We start from the raw sequence: 11840 nt of genomic DNA, 5'->3' as shown, positions 1-11840 counted from the left end.
ATTTTTAATAATAAAATAAAAATTTAGTAAAAAGGTATGTCAAATCATGAAAATACGTGTATGACTCATTGACGTCATGACAAACATATCTTGGCATGCTCGTGCTGCCACTAATGTGACAGCACCCTACCTCAGAGACTGGCTGAAGCTAAATTTAATTCATGTACAACCATTCATATACATCACAACTGAAATTCATCCTTCTGTAACTCTGCAAGAAAAAACTAAGCTCAGATATGTATGCTTCCTCCTTTTCTTAATATTTTTCTAAATGATTTTCGAGCACCGTAACAAACTATGCAGTTTTTTTCACGTTAATCTACATAAGAGTGCAAATTTCTGCAGTTATTTTTTTCATGCCAGGAAGCATAAGTGCGGGTGCGTGTGCGGGGGTGCGTGGTAGGGGAATACAGGAATTCGGTAAATTTAAAAATATGGGGATTCGGGTGGGGGGATTCGCCAAACATTAATACATTGAAAATTTATTTTTTATATATTTTTCAGGAGTTTCAGTCAAATTAAATTGAATAATGAACTATACAAGTTCATTATGAGTACATTATCGTTAAAAATATATATTATTATTACTTGATAATTCAATTGATGCATTTTAACATAGTTAATTAATTAAATGTTCAAGTATATGTATTATCTTCTCTTACTCGTGGATAAGAGAAGAATCCCCGTGCACCCAGGGGCGGAGCCACGGCAAAGGCTGTGGTGGGCTATAGCCCAGGTGAAAAAAAATATTCAAATTTTTTCTATAGTCCAACCCATATAATTCGAATCAGCCCCGGTGAATTTTAGCCCAATTTTAAGTTCTTCTTGTGCTATTCTGTTGGTGCTACTGCAACACACTAGTAAACTCTCTTCTATCTTATTTTCAGGTCTAGTTGTATGTCTCATAGCCCATATGAAAAAAAATTCCTGGCTCCGCCCTTGCTGCACCCAAGAATCCGGTGCGCGGTGCGGCAAGTGAGTGAAGAATTCATGCTTTCCGGTCTTCATGTTTTATCTATAAAATTTCAAGTTTTGTACGGTGATGGTTGAATCTCTGTTAACCGGTAAAGATTATTTGCAGCACTTTGAAGCGATGTCTTTTAATTAACTGTAATGTTTGAAATTATTTTTTAAAAGAAATTCAGCATTCAGGCCTAAACATTCACAAGCAAATACATTCTGCATATCAGGAACAGATTCAATAGATAAAAGCAAATACATTTTGCGTATCAGGAACATATGCAACAGATCAAAACAAGTAATTTAACATACATGACAGCAATTCAAGTCAAATATCAGCCTCAAAACTTCTGCAGAACTGCCTGTGAGGAAGTCGCAGTGTGCACAGCAGAACTAGCCAAACTCCCTAAAGGAGTCATGGGCTTTGGTGCAGTTTCCATGACCCTTTTTAAAATGTCACTGTAATCCAGGGAGTTCTCGGCCTCTAAGCAAATATTAGCCATTGTTTGAACAGCAAGTTCTGGGTAATCCCCAGCAGCTGTTTCACCACTAAGCATCACACAATCAGTTCCATCGATAACTGCATTGGCAGCATCGGTTGCATGGGGATTTGGTCATTGACTCCAGCATCTGAGTTGCAGTAACCACAGGCTTCCCAGCCACATTGCACTTGTAAATCATCATCTTCTGTGCTAGAAATATCTTTTCAATTGGTATCTCCATGCCCAAGTCACCCCGAGCCACCATAAATGCATCCGTATTAGCAAGAATGTCATCAAAATTGGCCACCCCTTCTTGATTCTCAACATACAACATTAGCCAAAACAAATGCCAGTTAGTACTGTACTTTAAATTCAAACAAAAAGATCTAAAACATCACAGTTATGAACTTGTGATCATACCTTTGACATCAGAACTATATTTTTGGCATGTTCACCGAGCAGCTTCCTAACCTCTTTAAGGTCAGATCCTAAAGAAGTCACCCATTCATTTGGGTTCTGTCATTGTGTTGGAAGAGGAAGGGTTTAACATTCGAAGACTACTTTATGGCTTATATATTTTTTGTGTTTTTGCATTTGCAAAATCACAATACTACCATAAAGAATGTCTCATTAAGTTAACTTTCCGAAATTACTCAATTGTTTTCTATTAATTTTGCACAATTCATTTCATTTTTTCTAACCAGACACGCCATTATTGTGTCATGTTCAAATACATGTATGTTGATTGTGCTTTTCTAAAAAGACAATCTAACTACTGTATGAGAAACAGGAATGATTGCTCTGAGCTTCACTCACTGCAACAACTGAAAACCACCTGCAGTTGATATTTTAGATTCAGTAGTTCATAAGAATGATGACTATGATCAAGAGAACTTTTAGAATGGCCTTAATCAAAACCTCAGCAAAACAAATTAAAACCATGAGCTGAAAATCAAGAATACTGAAGAATTCTAGTTGTCAAACTTTGTCCTGCTACAAGCGTTGTAATCCTCCTGTAGGCTGTAGGTTTAGGATTACATCCGAAACAAGGGTTCAACCTTTTCTACATTTGATTATGCAATCAAATTCTATGTACATGTTTTTAGCCCTTTATTTTCTTATCTATACGTCTATACCAGAGACTGCAACTACTTCTATGTATATGTTTTAACCGTTCATTATCTAACCTATACGGCTATACCCCAGACTGCAACTACTTCTATGTATATGTTTTAGCCGTTTATTTTCTAACCTATACGGCTATACCAGAGACTGCAACTACTTCTATGTATATGTTCTTAGCCGTTTATTTTCTAACCTATACGGCTATACCAGAGACTGCAACTACTCGGCTCTCTTACTTCTATTTGAAGACTGCAACTATTATACTTCGAGGTCATAGCCATATATATCACATATGGTTAGATTGAGACATTTGTTCGATCTAAAGTATTCAATATTTTGGTTCCCCCCAACTTTATATGAACTTAATGAAATTTACCTATCATACAGAAGTAAGACAGCCCTACATTGTCCGGAAAGTTAAACTGAATAGTTTTCTGAGAATAAGAAAATGAATTAACAACGAAATTTACCAACATACCGAATTAATAGTGTTTCCAAGAACAGAACAACACAGATCCAGTAAGCAAAACACAAGAATTTTAAACTGATACCAACATATAATATGAAACTACTATAAAGGGTTGGTTCAATAGGGGCTTTATAAATGAAAATCCTCACTAAATAATGATGTTGCAATAAACAAAAAGCAAAACCGCATAAAATATATGATAGCAACTCGATGTAAATATCAGAATCAGTTTCTGCAGCTACTTTTATAAATCTATAGTCTCAGATATGCTGCTACCTAGAAAAATTTATTTGAAACGAGATGGCATATGCAGTTACTTCACGAACTGGATCTGGAGCATACCAAAAGTTCCATCATAATGCAACACCACAATCGCGTCTCCCTGCTTGCAAAGGTTTCTCGACTTTGCATATTCAACAGAATACTTCAACACTTCTTCTGTGGAACTTGTAGGAGGAGTTATTGTCCACCCTGGAGTCAATAGAGGCACAATCCCACGGTATATTAGACCATGCCTTGCTGGAGCCTGCTGAGTGCTCGACCAATCCATGGAATTACTTGTTGCGTCTGGTAAGATCACAGACAATATTGGCATTTTTGGTCTGTATTTTGACACCAGCTTTGCAGTCGTTCCACCTTTAGTTAAGACCACAACCAGAACTGCCTGCGAGGAAGTTGCAGTGTGCACTGCAGAACTAGCCAAACTCTCCAAGGGAGTCATGGGCTTTGGTGCAGTTTCCATGACCCTTTTAAAAATGTCACCATAATCCAGAGAGTTCTCGGCCTCTAAGCAAATATTAGCCATTGTTTGAACAGCAAGTTCTGGGTAATCCCCTGCAGCTGTTTCACCACTAAGCATCACACAATCAGTTCCATCAATAACTGCATTGGCAACATCAGTTGCTTCAGCTCGAGTAGGTCGTGGGGATTTGGTCATCGACTCCAGCATCTGAGTTGCAGTAACCACAGGCTTCCCAGCAGCATTGCACTTGGAAATCATCATCTTCTGTGCTAGAAATATCTTTTCAATAGGGATCTCCATGCCCAAGTCACCCCGAGCCACCATAAATGCATCTGTATTAGCAAGAATGTCATCAAAGTTGGCCACCCCTTCTTGATTCTCAACCTACAAAAGTCACCAAAACAGATGCCAAATGCCAATTAGTACTGATTAAAAATTCATAAATATAAAAAAAACATAATCGTAGCTAGGGTCCTACCTTTGACATCAGCACTATAGTCTTGCCATGTTCACCGAGCAACTTCCTAACCTCTTTAAGGTCAGAACCTTTGCGTACAAATGACAAAGCAATTATGTCAATCTTATTAGGAACTCCCCAGTTTAAGATATCATCCTTGTCCTTCTCAGTCAATGTTGGCAGATCAACAATAACACCAGGAAGATTAACATTCTTCTTTTCACCCAAAGCTGCAGAATTCTCACAACGGCACTTAACCAAGCCTCTTTCTTTGTCACAAGATAAAACTCTGAGTGATATACTTCCATCCGCACACAAAATAACACTGTCTGGCTTTACATCCTCAGCCAGCTTCTTGTAGCTCATGGTGATCATATCATCATTTCCTTGTAGAGTATAATCAGTCGATATAGTGATTTCCTGACCCTGTATGAGATTAATTTTCTTACCATCCTTCAACAACCCTGTTCTAATTTCTGGACCCTGCAAAGGTGCAACATCTATGTTTAGAACTTTCTTCAAGTACAATATACATGGACATAACTTCAATTAAACATTTTCATAAAAAGGCACTCGGTATCTTGTCCTACAACCTACCAGTTCTATCTAACAATCCAACTACAACTGAAGGAGATATTTACTTGCTACATTTCAGAAACAAGATTAAACTTTCTACCAGGCAGTTAAATCCTTCAGATTCAGTTCTAATATATAAAATAGTCAAAATCTCAGAATATTATGTTGAACAGGTCTATTTAACTCATAAAGAAAAACATGTAGCTTGAAGGATACAAATTAAGAATAATAGTATTGGTTATCGACAAATTATTCCTTCAATGTATTCCCTGCTATCGACAAATTATTCCTTCAATGTATTCTGAAACTAATTATGATTGACTATGTCGAAGCTATGATCAAGTATATAAATCTGAAAAATCATTAAAATCGAAGAAAAATTGAAAAGCTTAAGTGCTCAAAGAAACATATAAAATGAAAATTAACATGACAACATAAATAACATTAAGCTCTCTTCCTAGCACCCAAAGTTCTAGCAGATCTAGTAATTTAACATCAACATTTGCCATATCTCATGCTCTTAATAATAGTAATGCAAAAAACAGAGAGAGAGAGAGAGAGAGATCATGATAAAAACAACATGCGAAAAACAGAGAGAGGGGAAGGAGACAAAAAACAACATGCACGAGAGAGATAAAGAGAGAGAGGGAGGGAGAGAGAGAGAGAGAGAGAGAGAGAGAGAGAGTGGGAGAGGGAGTGGGAGGGAGAGAGAGAGAGTGGGAGGGAGAGAGAGAGAGAGAGAGGGAGGGAGAGAGAGAGAGAGAGAGAGAGAGAGAGAGAGAGAGAGTGGGAGGGAGAGAGAGAGAGAGAGAGAGAGAGAGAGAGAGAGATTGTGTAACAGGGAGAGGGGGAGAAGAAAAAAAACAACATGACCAAGAGAGAGAGAGGGAGAGAAAGGGGGAGAGAGAGACAACAACCTTAGTATCCAACATGACAGCACAAGGAATACAAGTATTAACAACAGCAGCCCTCAAATTATCAAGAGTCTCCTTATGATACTCATGACTCCCATGTGAAAAATTAAACCTAGCAACATTCATACCAGCAACAAGCAACTTCTCAATCATCTCAACCGATCTCGAAGACGGCCCTAAAGTACACACAATCTTTGTCTTAGGCCTCTTCTCCATCCTCTTCAGCTTCTCTTCAACACAAACACCACCATTATTCACGTTACTTGGTTTAGAAGAAAAACTCGAAAAATCAAGAACGGCCATTGTTGCTGTCAACAAAAGAGAAAAGCAGAACAAGGGTTTTGTATAGGGAATAGTAGTAGGTTAAATTTTACAGAGGAGAGGCGTGCGAGATCGGTTTAAATACACTTTTCTCGACACTTTGAAAAGGAAAGGACCGTGGCGCTAAATTGTCGAGTTCGTGGCTTCGTGCCCAAGGTAGCTAAACCGCCGTACTTGTGTTTCCATATTGCGAATCGTTGAAAAAAACATATTTTTAATGGTTATTGTATTCGGCGGATATTTTTGAGATATATTTTTTACGGTAGAACCTCGATAAATAAATATTCGATAAACGAATAATTTTGTCAAATAAATAATTTTTCCCGATCCTGTATTTTTAATCTCGATAAATGAATAATCTTGTGAAATGAATAAAACTATCTGATTCCGAACATATTCATTTATTTTAAAATAAATTATGTCTGATTTATTTATATTTTAAGGGAATCCCAGGTGTAAGAACGATCGATTTTATTTGGTCATAATAAATCAAAAATCGACATGTAATTGACAATAATCATAAACATAAACTTAATATGGTGAAGTTGAAATTTGACCTTATTTTACGAAATGATTTAAAAGTGGTACCGGTAAAAAATACCTCTATTTATATTCGTCAGATCAGGATTAATCGCAGTGTGATTAAAAAAATAGAATTAATTCATATCGAACTTAAATCCGAACTTTAATATTTGAAAGCGATTATTACACTAAAAAATTGATATTAAACCAAAATTATGATTAATTAAGCATAGATGTTTAACGTATATTAAGAATTACTTGCACGGCTTTTCACAATATTTTCAAAATATTGAATCAAATTCTCAGAGACCTCAACATAACCTTAGCTTTAGTACAGCATGATTGTATATGTTTGGTATAGTAATAGTACCATATAGACATAGCTTTTTTAATTTAATAATTTAAAATAGAAAATAAAGTATATCAAAACAGCACTTTCCTAAATGCGGTTTACCTTGGTTCACGTGGTTTGCAGGCTATTGCATGAGCCCGTAGGGTTTACTTAATGTGCACCCGAAGGGTAGCGACTGCGGGTTAACTACGATAAAAAAACAGCACTTTCCGGTTTCAGAGGCTAATACAGCACACATGTTTAAAAATTACAAAAGCATAATTCCAATTTTCAAATAACAAGAATAGCAGAGCCACGCGTATTATTCGGGCAGTGCAGCCTATACTTATTATTCGGGCAGTGTTGATTTTTTCCTAATATATTTGGGATTTCAGAATTATGCTCTTTTAATATTCTCTCTTTTAGTTGGAAACATGTTTTATAAACTACTTCTTCCGTCACATTAGATATTATACATAGGAGGTTTGGCTACGAAATTAAAAAATATATATATATAATTTAATAAAAAAAAATAAGAAAAATGTTGAAATGATGAGATCAATTAATATTTAATTTAAAAAGTTGGTTTATTGAATGAAAATAATGAATTTGATTAATTTTCATATTATAAAATTTTATTATTTTTGAAATGTATACAATTGAGCGGTACATACCGAAAAAAAAACTGTATAAAATTAAACGATATCATTATTGTTGTGTCAATTTTTATTCGAATCGACAAAACATATTTTGCAGATATAGAATTAATTGACAAATTCAAATAACAAATATTTCAAATGTACCGAGTCAAAGTCAACTTCAAATAGAAGTTTCTAATTTTCTGCCTGGAATATATTTTTTGGATTTTGGATATCCGGTGCGGCCTAGGAACATAATAAAAAATATTCAGGTCAGGTTATACCAATTTGGTAAATGAGCTTTTCAAAATTAAAAAATAAATAAATTGGTTGGGAGTATAAAATAAAGTAGCATAACTACTTTTCAAAATCAAAGATAAATTGGTTGGAGTATAAAATAAAGTTAGCATAACAACGGTTGGTTTGAGTAATACCAATGAATGATGTGTGAGTGAGATTGAAGCTTCAACAAGCATGCAAAGATCAAGAACCACCAGCTACCTACAGCTATTCATGTTGTTTAAAGCTAAAGCTACAGCTTTTCCGAAATCTTACCAAGTTTGAACATTACATTGAGACATTTCGGAACACAAATGCTACAGCTTTTCCGAAATCTTACCAAATTTGAACATTACATTGAGACATTTGGGAACACAAAAGATACAGCTTTTCCGAAACCTTACCAAATTTGAACATTACATTGAGTCATTGAACACAACTTTTCAACAAAAATGAAGTGAAGTATAGTCATGTAGTAGTAGTGTTCTAGTTAAACTATAATTGAACTGATATCCAAGTGAAAGGGAGATAAAAAGGAAGCTAAACTTGCGTTTCCAAAAACTCATGCAATTCCTGTTCAGCACCTCATGTCAACAACCAAACAACTAACGGTCTAATTCTATGCTATAAAGTATAAACTCAACAAGAAAGAAAACAGTTAAAGAAAAGAAAATATATTTAGCAAAAATACAGTTAAAGAAAAGAAGACTGAGAATAAACAAAATCTACAGTTGTTCCTCGAACTATGTATATATTTTAACCTAAACTTCCTGAGATATGGATTATATGTTGCTACAACTCACTAGCACCTTTTCTTGAACTGCAAACAGACTATACTTGGATGACTTCCAGCCGCGGGAGGAGACAGGAGTGTTTTGAAGAAATAACAAGCATAGATATTTGCCAAAAATACACAGTTGGTTTTGCATTATAATCAACTCCAATCAGCTCTAGTAAAACGAGCAAGGAACTCCATTTACATTTTTCAAAATTCTAGCAAACGATTACAATCTTTTTAATAAATTATTTTTGTTATAAATTATAAGCCAGATTATATAATTCTGCACATAATAGAGGGCCATCTTACTCAAACTTGATTCCCAACCAGATCCTCACCCGGCATACCACTGCCTCTCAACTCACTTACCGCAAGTCAACGAAGCTATTGCACTTACAATATATCCCTATAAAGTGGAAGATGTTCTTGATTTGTTCATCTTAGCCTCCTGTGGGGATGGAGGGGGCAATGATGGTGAAGAGACAGCTGCATGATAAGATGAAGATGCAAGTTGAGCAAGTGCTGGAACAGCACCACCTGCAGAATTCCAAACCCATGCAACATGTTAAGTAAACATAATTAATATCCTTAGCAACATGAAACAAAACATTTTAAACTTTAGAAGGATTCACCGCACCCTGTTACTCTTCAAATCATATCTACCTATAATTATGGTTTGTCCATATGACAAAATTGAAGATAAACGACAACTTTTTTACTTATATGGGAGTTCATAAAACGGGTATATCTTCACTAGAATCCACCTCCAGGTTTTGCCTAAGACTGTCAAAGTACGTAACAAATAATTCATTTGTTTCCAGTAACAATCCAGAATGGTCCTAGAGAAATTTATCTACAATTCCAAATCTGGTCTTCAAACCAACAGTTCAAGAAAAAGCATGCAGCAAATTAACTAACCATGGCAGGTTGATCTAATATCAGAAATCAGCTGGTATTAGTTGCCTGTCGGGCATCATTATAATTAGGCTAATCCTCATTAATGGAACCCTACATAGAGTGTGAATGTAGAAATACATGAAGATAAGGAATATGACAGATCAACTGTTTGTTTCAATAATACATAACGGTGACCTAGTACCCTGTTTACAATAGCTCAATCATTGTCCTCAACAGAACAAACTTCGTAGTGTTAATAAAGGATAGGCATGAACTTTTCTACATAGTTATCATAATACACAGTTTATCGGACATTGCATATAAACAATATCTTAGTAAAAAAAAAAGCAGATAGGAAGCCTTACCTGCTAATCCTGCACAAGCTGAAGAGAAAACTATCACCGGTGGGGCCTGTGTTCACATGATAGATCCAAAACTTAGTATCCAAATCATGCATCAAGATATGCAAGTAAACATTAATATCTATTGCATATGCTAAGCTGAACCCCTAAAACGTGTTCCAACAAAATATAAGTAGCAATGACTCTGAGTGATGCAAGAATTTGCAGCAAAACATGTTGATTGGTGAAAGAAAAAACTAATCTGCAGTAACCTATATCAGTAAATTTAAGCCGCTTCCTCTCAATTAACTATCTTATCATTAATAAGGGGAAATGCTACAAGATACACAGTAGAATTGTTAGCAACCATTGATCTAGAGTGTTGGCTGATGGGGACTCATTCTTCTCTATGCGCCTTCTTCTACTGCATATAAAGCTTTTAATATTTATAAAAGGAGTTCTTACTTGGATCATTATCTGATATCTATATTTCTTCTAGTATATTCTTCACCAAGTCCAATATAGTTTTCCTGTTCCTCTTACTCCATATCTACTACTCAATATCGTTAAAGAAATTTAAGAGCTTCAGTTGTAGTTTGAACTTATTCTACTTTGAAGTCTTGTAACAGCACAGAAATAATCCAGACAAAACAAACATGTTTCGGTCTCAGAATACCCAGCAATCCAGCATAGCAAAAAGAAAAAACTATCCCAAAATATGAAAAATCAAAATTAATGCAACAGACAAGTCCTAGAAACTTACACCAACAAGAAAATGCAGCCACATAGGTCCTTTAACCCATCTTCGAACAATTGGCATCGCTGAAAAAAAATATCATTACCAATTAAAAGAAGAAAGTTCGTAACATAGCTGTCTTCTTCCAAATTATAATGAATCGTTAGAAGCTTCCATCGATCATAGATACATGAATTCCATTGCTAATACTAAATGGTTAAGTTTATAATAGGAATGAGATAGTAGCACTCGAGGGAGCAAAGAATTACAAGATATAGCATAACTTAATAACACACCACAAAATTGGAGCAAAAGCACCTAATCGACAAGCATTAAGACTTAAGGTGAATAGAAATACAGCACGAAACAAACATATATTAAACCACTATAACTTGGGAACTAAATAGACTGCATATCGAGTTTAAACATTTTTAGACCTAAATTCAATAAACCGAAAGACTGAGCGTACCATGGTTAAATCCGTAAAATGCACTTGCTGTACCACCAACAGCTGAACCAATCTACGACACACAAAATTCCAGCAAAAAAATGATAATCGCAAAGCAATTATTAAAAAATTGTAATTATAGTGAAAACACTTGATTGGAATTTAAAATTTAAATTACCATGGAAAAGCTGTCCCTGATTAGTGGCGCAATAGTCCAATTGCTAGTTTCCTGTTACAAAAAATATATATATATGCATACAATAAAAAAAAATCACGAGTGCAAGTAGAGCTAAAAACAATTTAATTCTCTAGTAGCCTATATTGTGTGTGTCTATATGAGAGAGAGGGAGGGAGAGAGAGAGAGAGAGAGAGGAAGGGAGAGAGAGAGAGAAAGAGAGGAAGAGAGGGAGCGGGAGAGAGAGAGAGAGAGAGACCATGTGTTTGGAGAGAGGACCAGCACAGTGATGACATCTCTCACAATTTTTAGGATTTGGATCTTCCATTACCCTCTCTCTGTGTATCTGAACCGAACCCTCCTTTGTAATTTCAATTTCTCAATGTCTCTTTCTACTGGTCCATTTGTGAAAAAATGACAAAAATAGGCTATTTTTGAAAAAATTTAACAAAAATAGTCATTCTGAGAAAAGTGGCCAATTTTGGCCGATTGAATACTCAACTGTCAGTTGGGTATCCCAATTTGTATAATATATTCCGCTGGTAGTTGGATATTTCATATATGGGATACTCCACTATCAGTTGGGTATCTTATATAAAGTGGATACTACACTGACAATTGGGTATCCAATCGGCCAAAGTTGGCCAAC

At 35.5% G+C, this 11840-nt stretch overlaps 3 protein-coding genes across 3 annotated transcripts; all 3 read right to left on the bottom strand.

Moving 5' to 3' along the window:
* Nucleotides 1-1301: 1301 nt before the first annotated feature.
* Nucleotides 1302-2155, bottom strand: LOC141692170 (pyruvate kinase, cytosolic isozyme-like). The gene is made up of 4 exons (XM_074496905.1): nt 2144-2155; nt 1863-1958; nt 1583-1806; nt 1302-1509 (listed from the first exon to the last, which is right to left on the bottom strand). The coding sequence occupies exons 1-4, from the start codon at nt 2153-2155 to the stop codon at nt 1302-1304; spliced, it is 540 nt and encodes a 179-aa protein (XP_074353006.1).
* A 993-nt stretch (nt 2156-3148) lies between these two features.
* LOC141688865 (putative pyruvate kinase, cytosolic isozyme) lies at nt 3149-6184 on the bottom strand. Its single transcript, XM_074492987.1, has 3 exons — nt 5729-6184; nt 4257-4718; nt 3149-4162 (listed from the first exon to the last, which is right to left on the bottom strand). Exons 1-3 carry the CDS (start codon nt 6026-6028, stop codon nt 3350-3352), a joined length of 1575 nt encoding a protein of 524 aa, XP_074349088.1. The 5' UTR covers nt 6029-6184; the 3' UTR covers nt 3149-3349.
* A 2531-nt stretch (nt 6185-8715) lies between these two features.
* LOC141688836 (uncharacterized) lies at nt 8716-11601 on the bottom strand. The gene is made up of 6 exons (XM_074492952.1): nt 11451-11601; nt 11195-11245; nt 11038-11089; nt 10596-10654; nt 9857-9902; nt 8716-9131 (listed from the first exon to the last, which is right to left on the bottom strand). The coding sequence occupies exons 1-6, from the start codon at nt 11517-11519 to the stop codon at nt 9001-9003; spliced, it is 408 nt and encodes a 135-aa protein (XP_074349053.1). The 5' UTR covers nt 11520-11601; the 3' UTR covers nt 8716-9000.
* Nucleotides 11602-11840: the final 239 nt, after the last annotated feature.

Source organism: Apium graveolens, chromosome 10 (genome assembly GCF_009905375.1).
Source record: "Apium graveolens cultivar Ventura chromosome 10, ASM990537v1, whole genome shotgun sequence".
Taxonomy (NCBI): domain Eukaryota; kingdom Viridiplantae; phylum Streptophyta; class Magnoliopsida; order Apiales; family Apiaceae; genus Apium; species Apium graveolens.
This window is presented reverse-complemented; position numbering and strand designations above follow the sequence as displayed.

What these genes read in the sequence shown, in the direction of transcription:
- LOC141688836 (XM_074492952.1), bottom strand. Translation starts at nt 11,519, where the DNA reads ATGGAAGATCCAAATCCTAAAAATTGTGAGAGATGTCATCACTGTGCT. An exon ending in ATTTTACGGATTTAACCATG is followed by an intron (nt 10,655 to 11,037) that starts GTACGCTCAGTC and finishes ATTTTTTTTCAG; the next exon opens with CGATGCCAATTGTTCGAAGA. An exon ending in GGCTGCATTTTCTTGTTGGT is followed by an intron (nt 9,903 to 10,595) that starts GTAAGTTTCTAG and finishes ATGTGAACACAG; the next exon opens with GCCCCACCGGTGATAGTTTT.
- LOC141692170 (XM_074496905.1), bottom strand. An exon ending in ATATAGTTCTGATGTCAAAG is followed by an intron (nt 1,807 to 1,862) that starts GTATGATCACAA and finishes TTGAATTTAAAG; the next exon opens with TACAGTACTAACTGGCATTT. An exon ending in ACTGCAACTCAGATGCTGGA is followed by an intron (nt 1,510 to 1,582) that starts GTCAATGACCAA and finishes TGTGATGCTTAG; the next exon opens with TGGTGAAACAGCTGCTGGGG.
- LOC141688865 (XM_074492987.1), bottom strand. Translation starts at nt 6,028, where the DNA reads ATGGCCGTTCTTGATTTTTCGAGTTTTTCTTCTAAACCAAGTAACGTG. An exon ending in CTGTCATGTTGGATACTAAG is followed by an intron (nt 4,719 to 5,728) that starts GTTGTTGTCTCT and finishes GCACCTTTGCAG; the next exon opens with GGTCCAGAAATTAGAACAGG. An exon ending in CTATAGTGCTGATGTCAAAG is followed by an intron (nt 4,163 to 4,256) that starts GTAGGACCCTAG and finishes TGACTTTTGTAG; the next exon opens with GTTGAGAATCAAGAAGGGGT.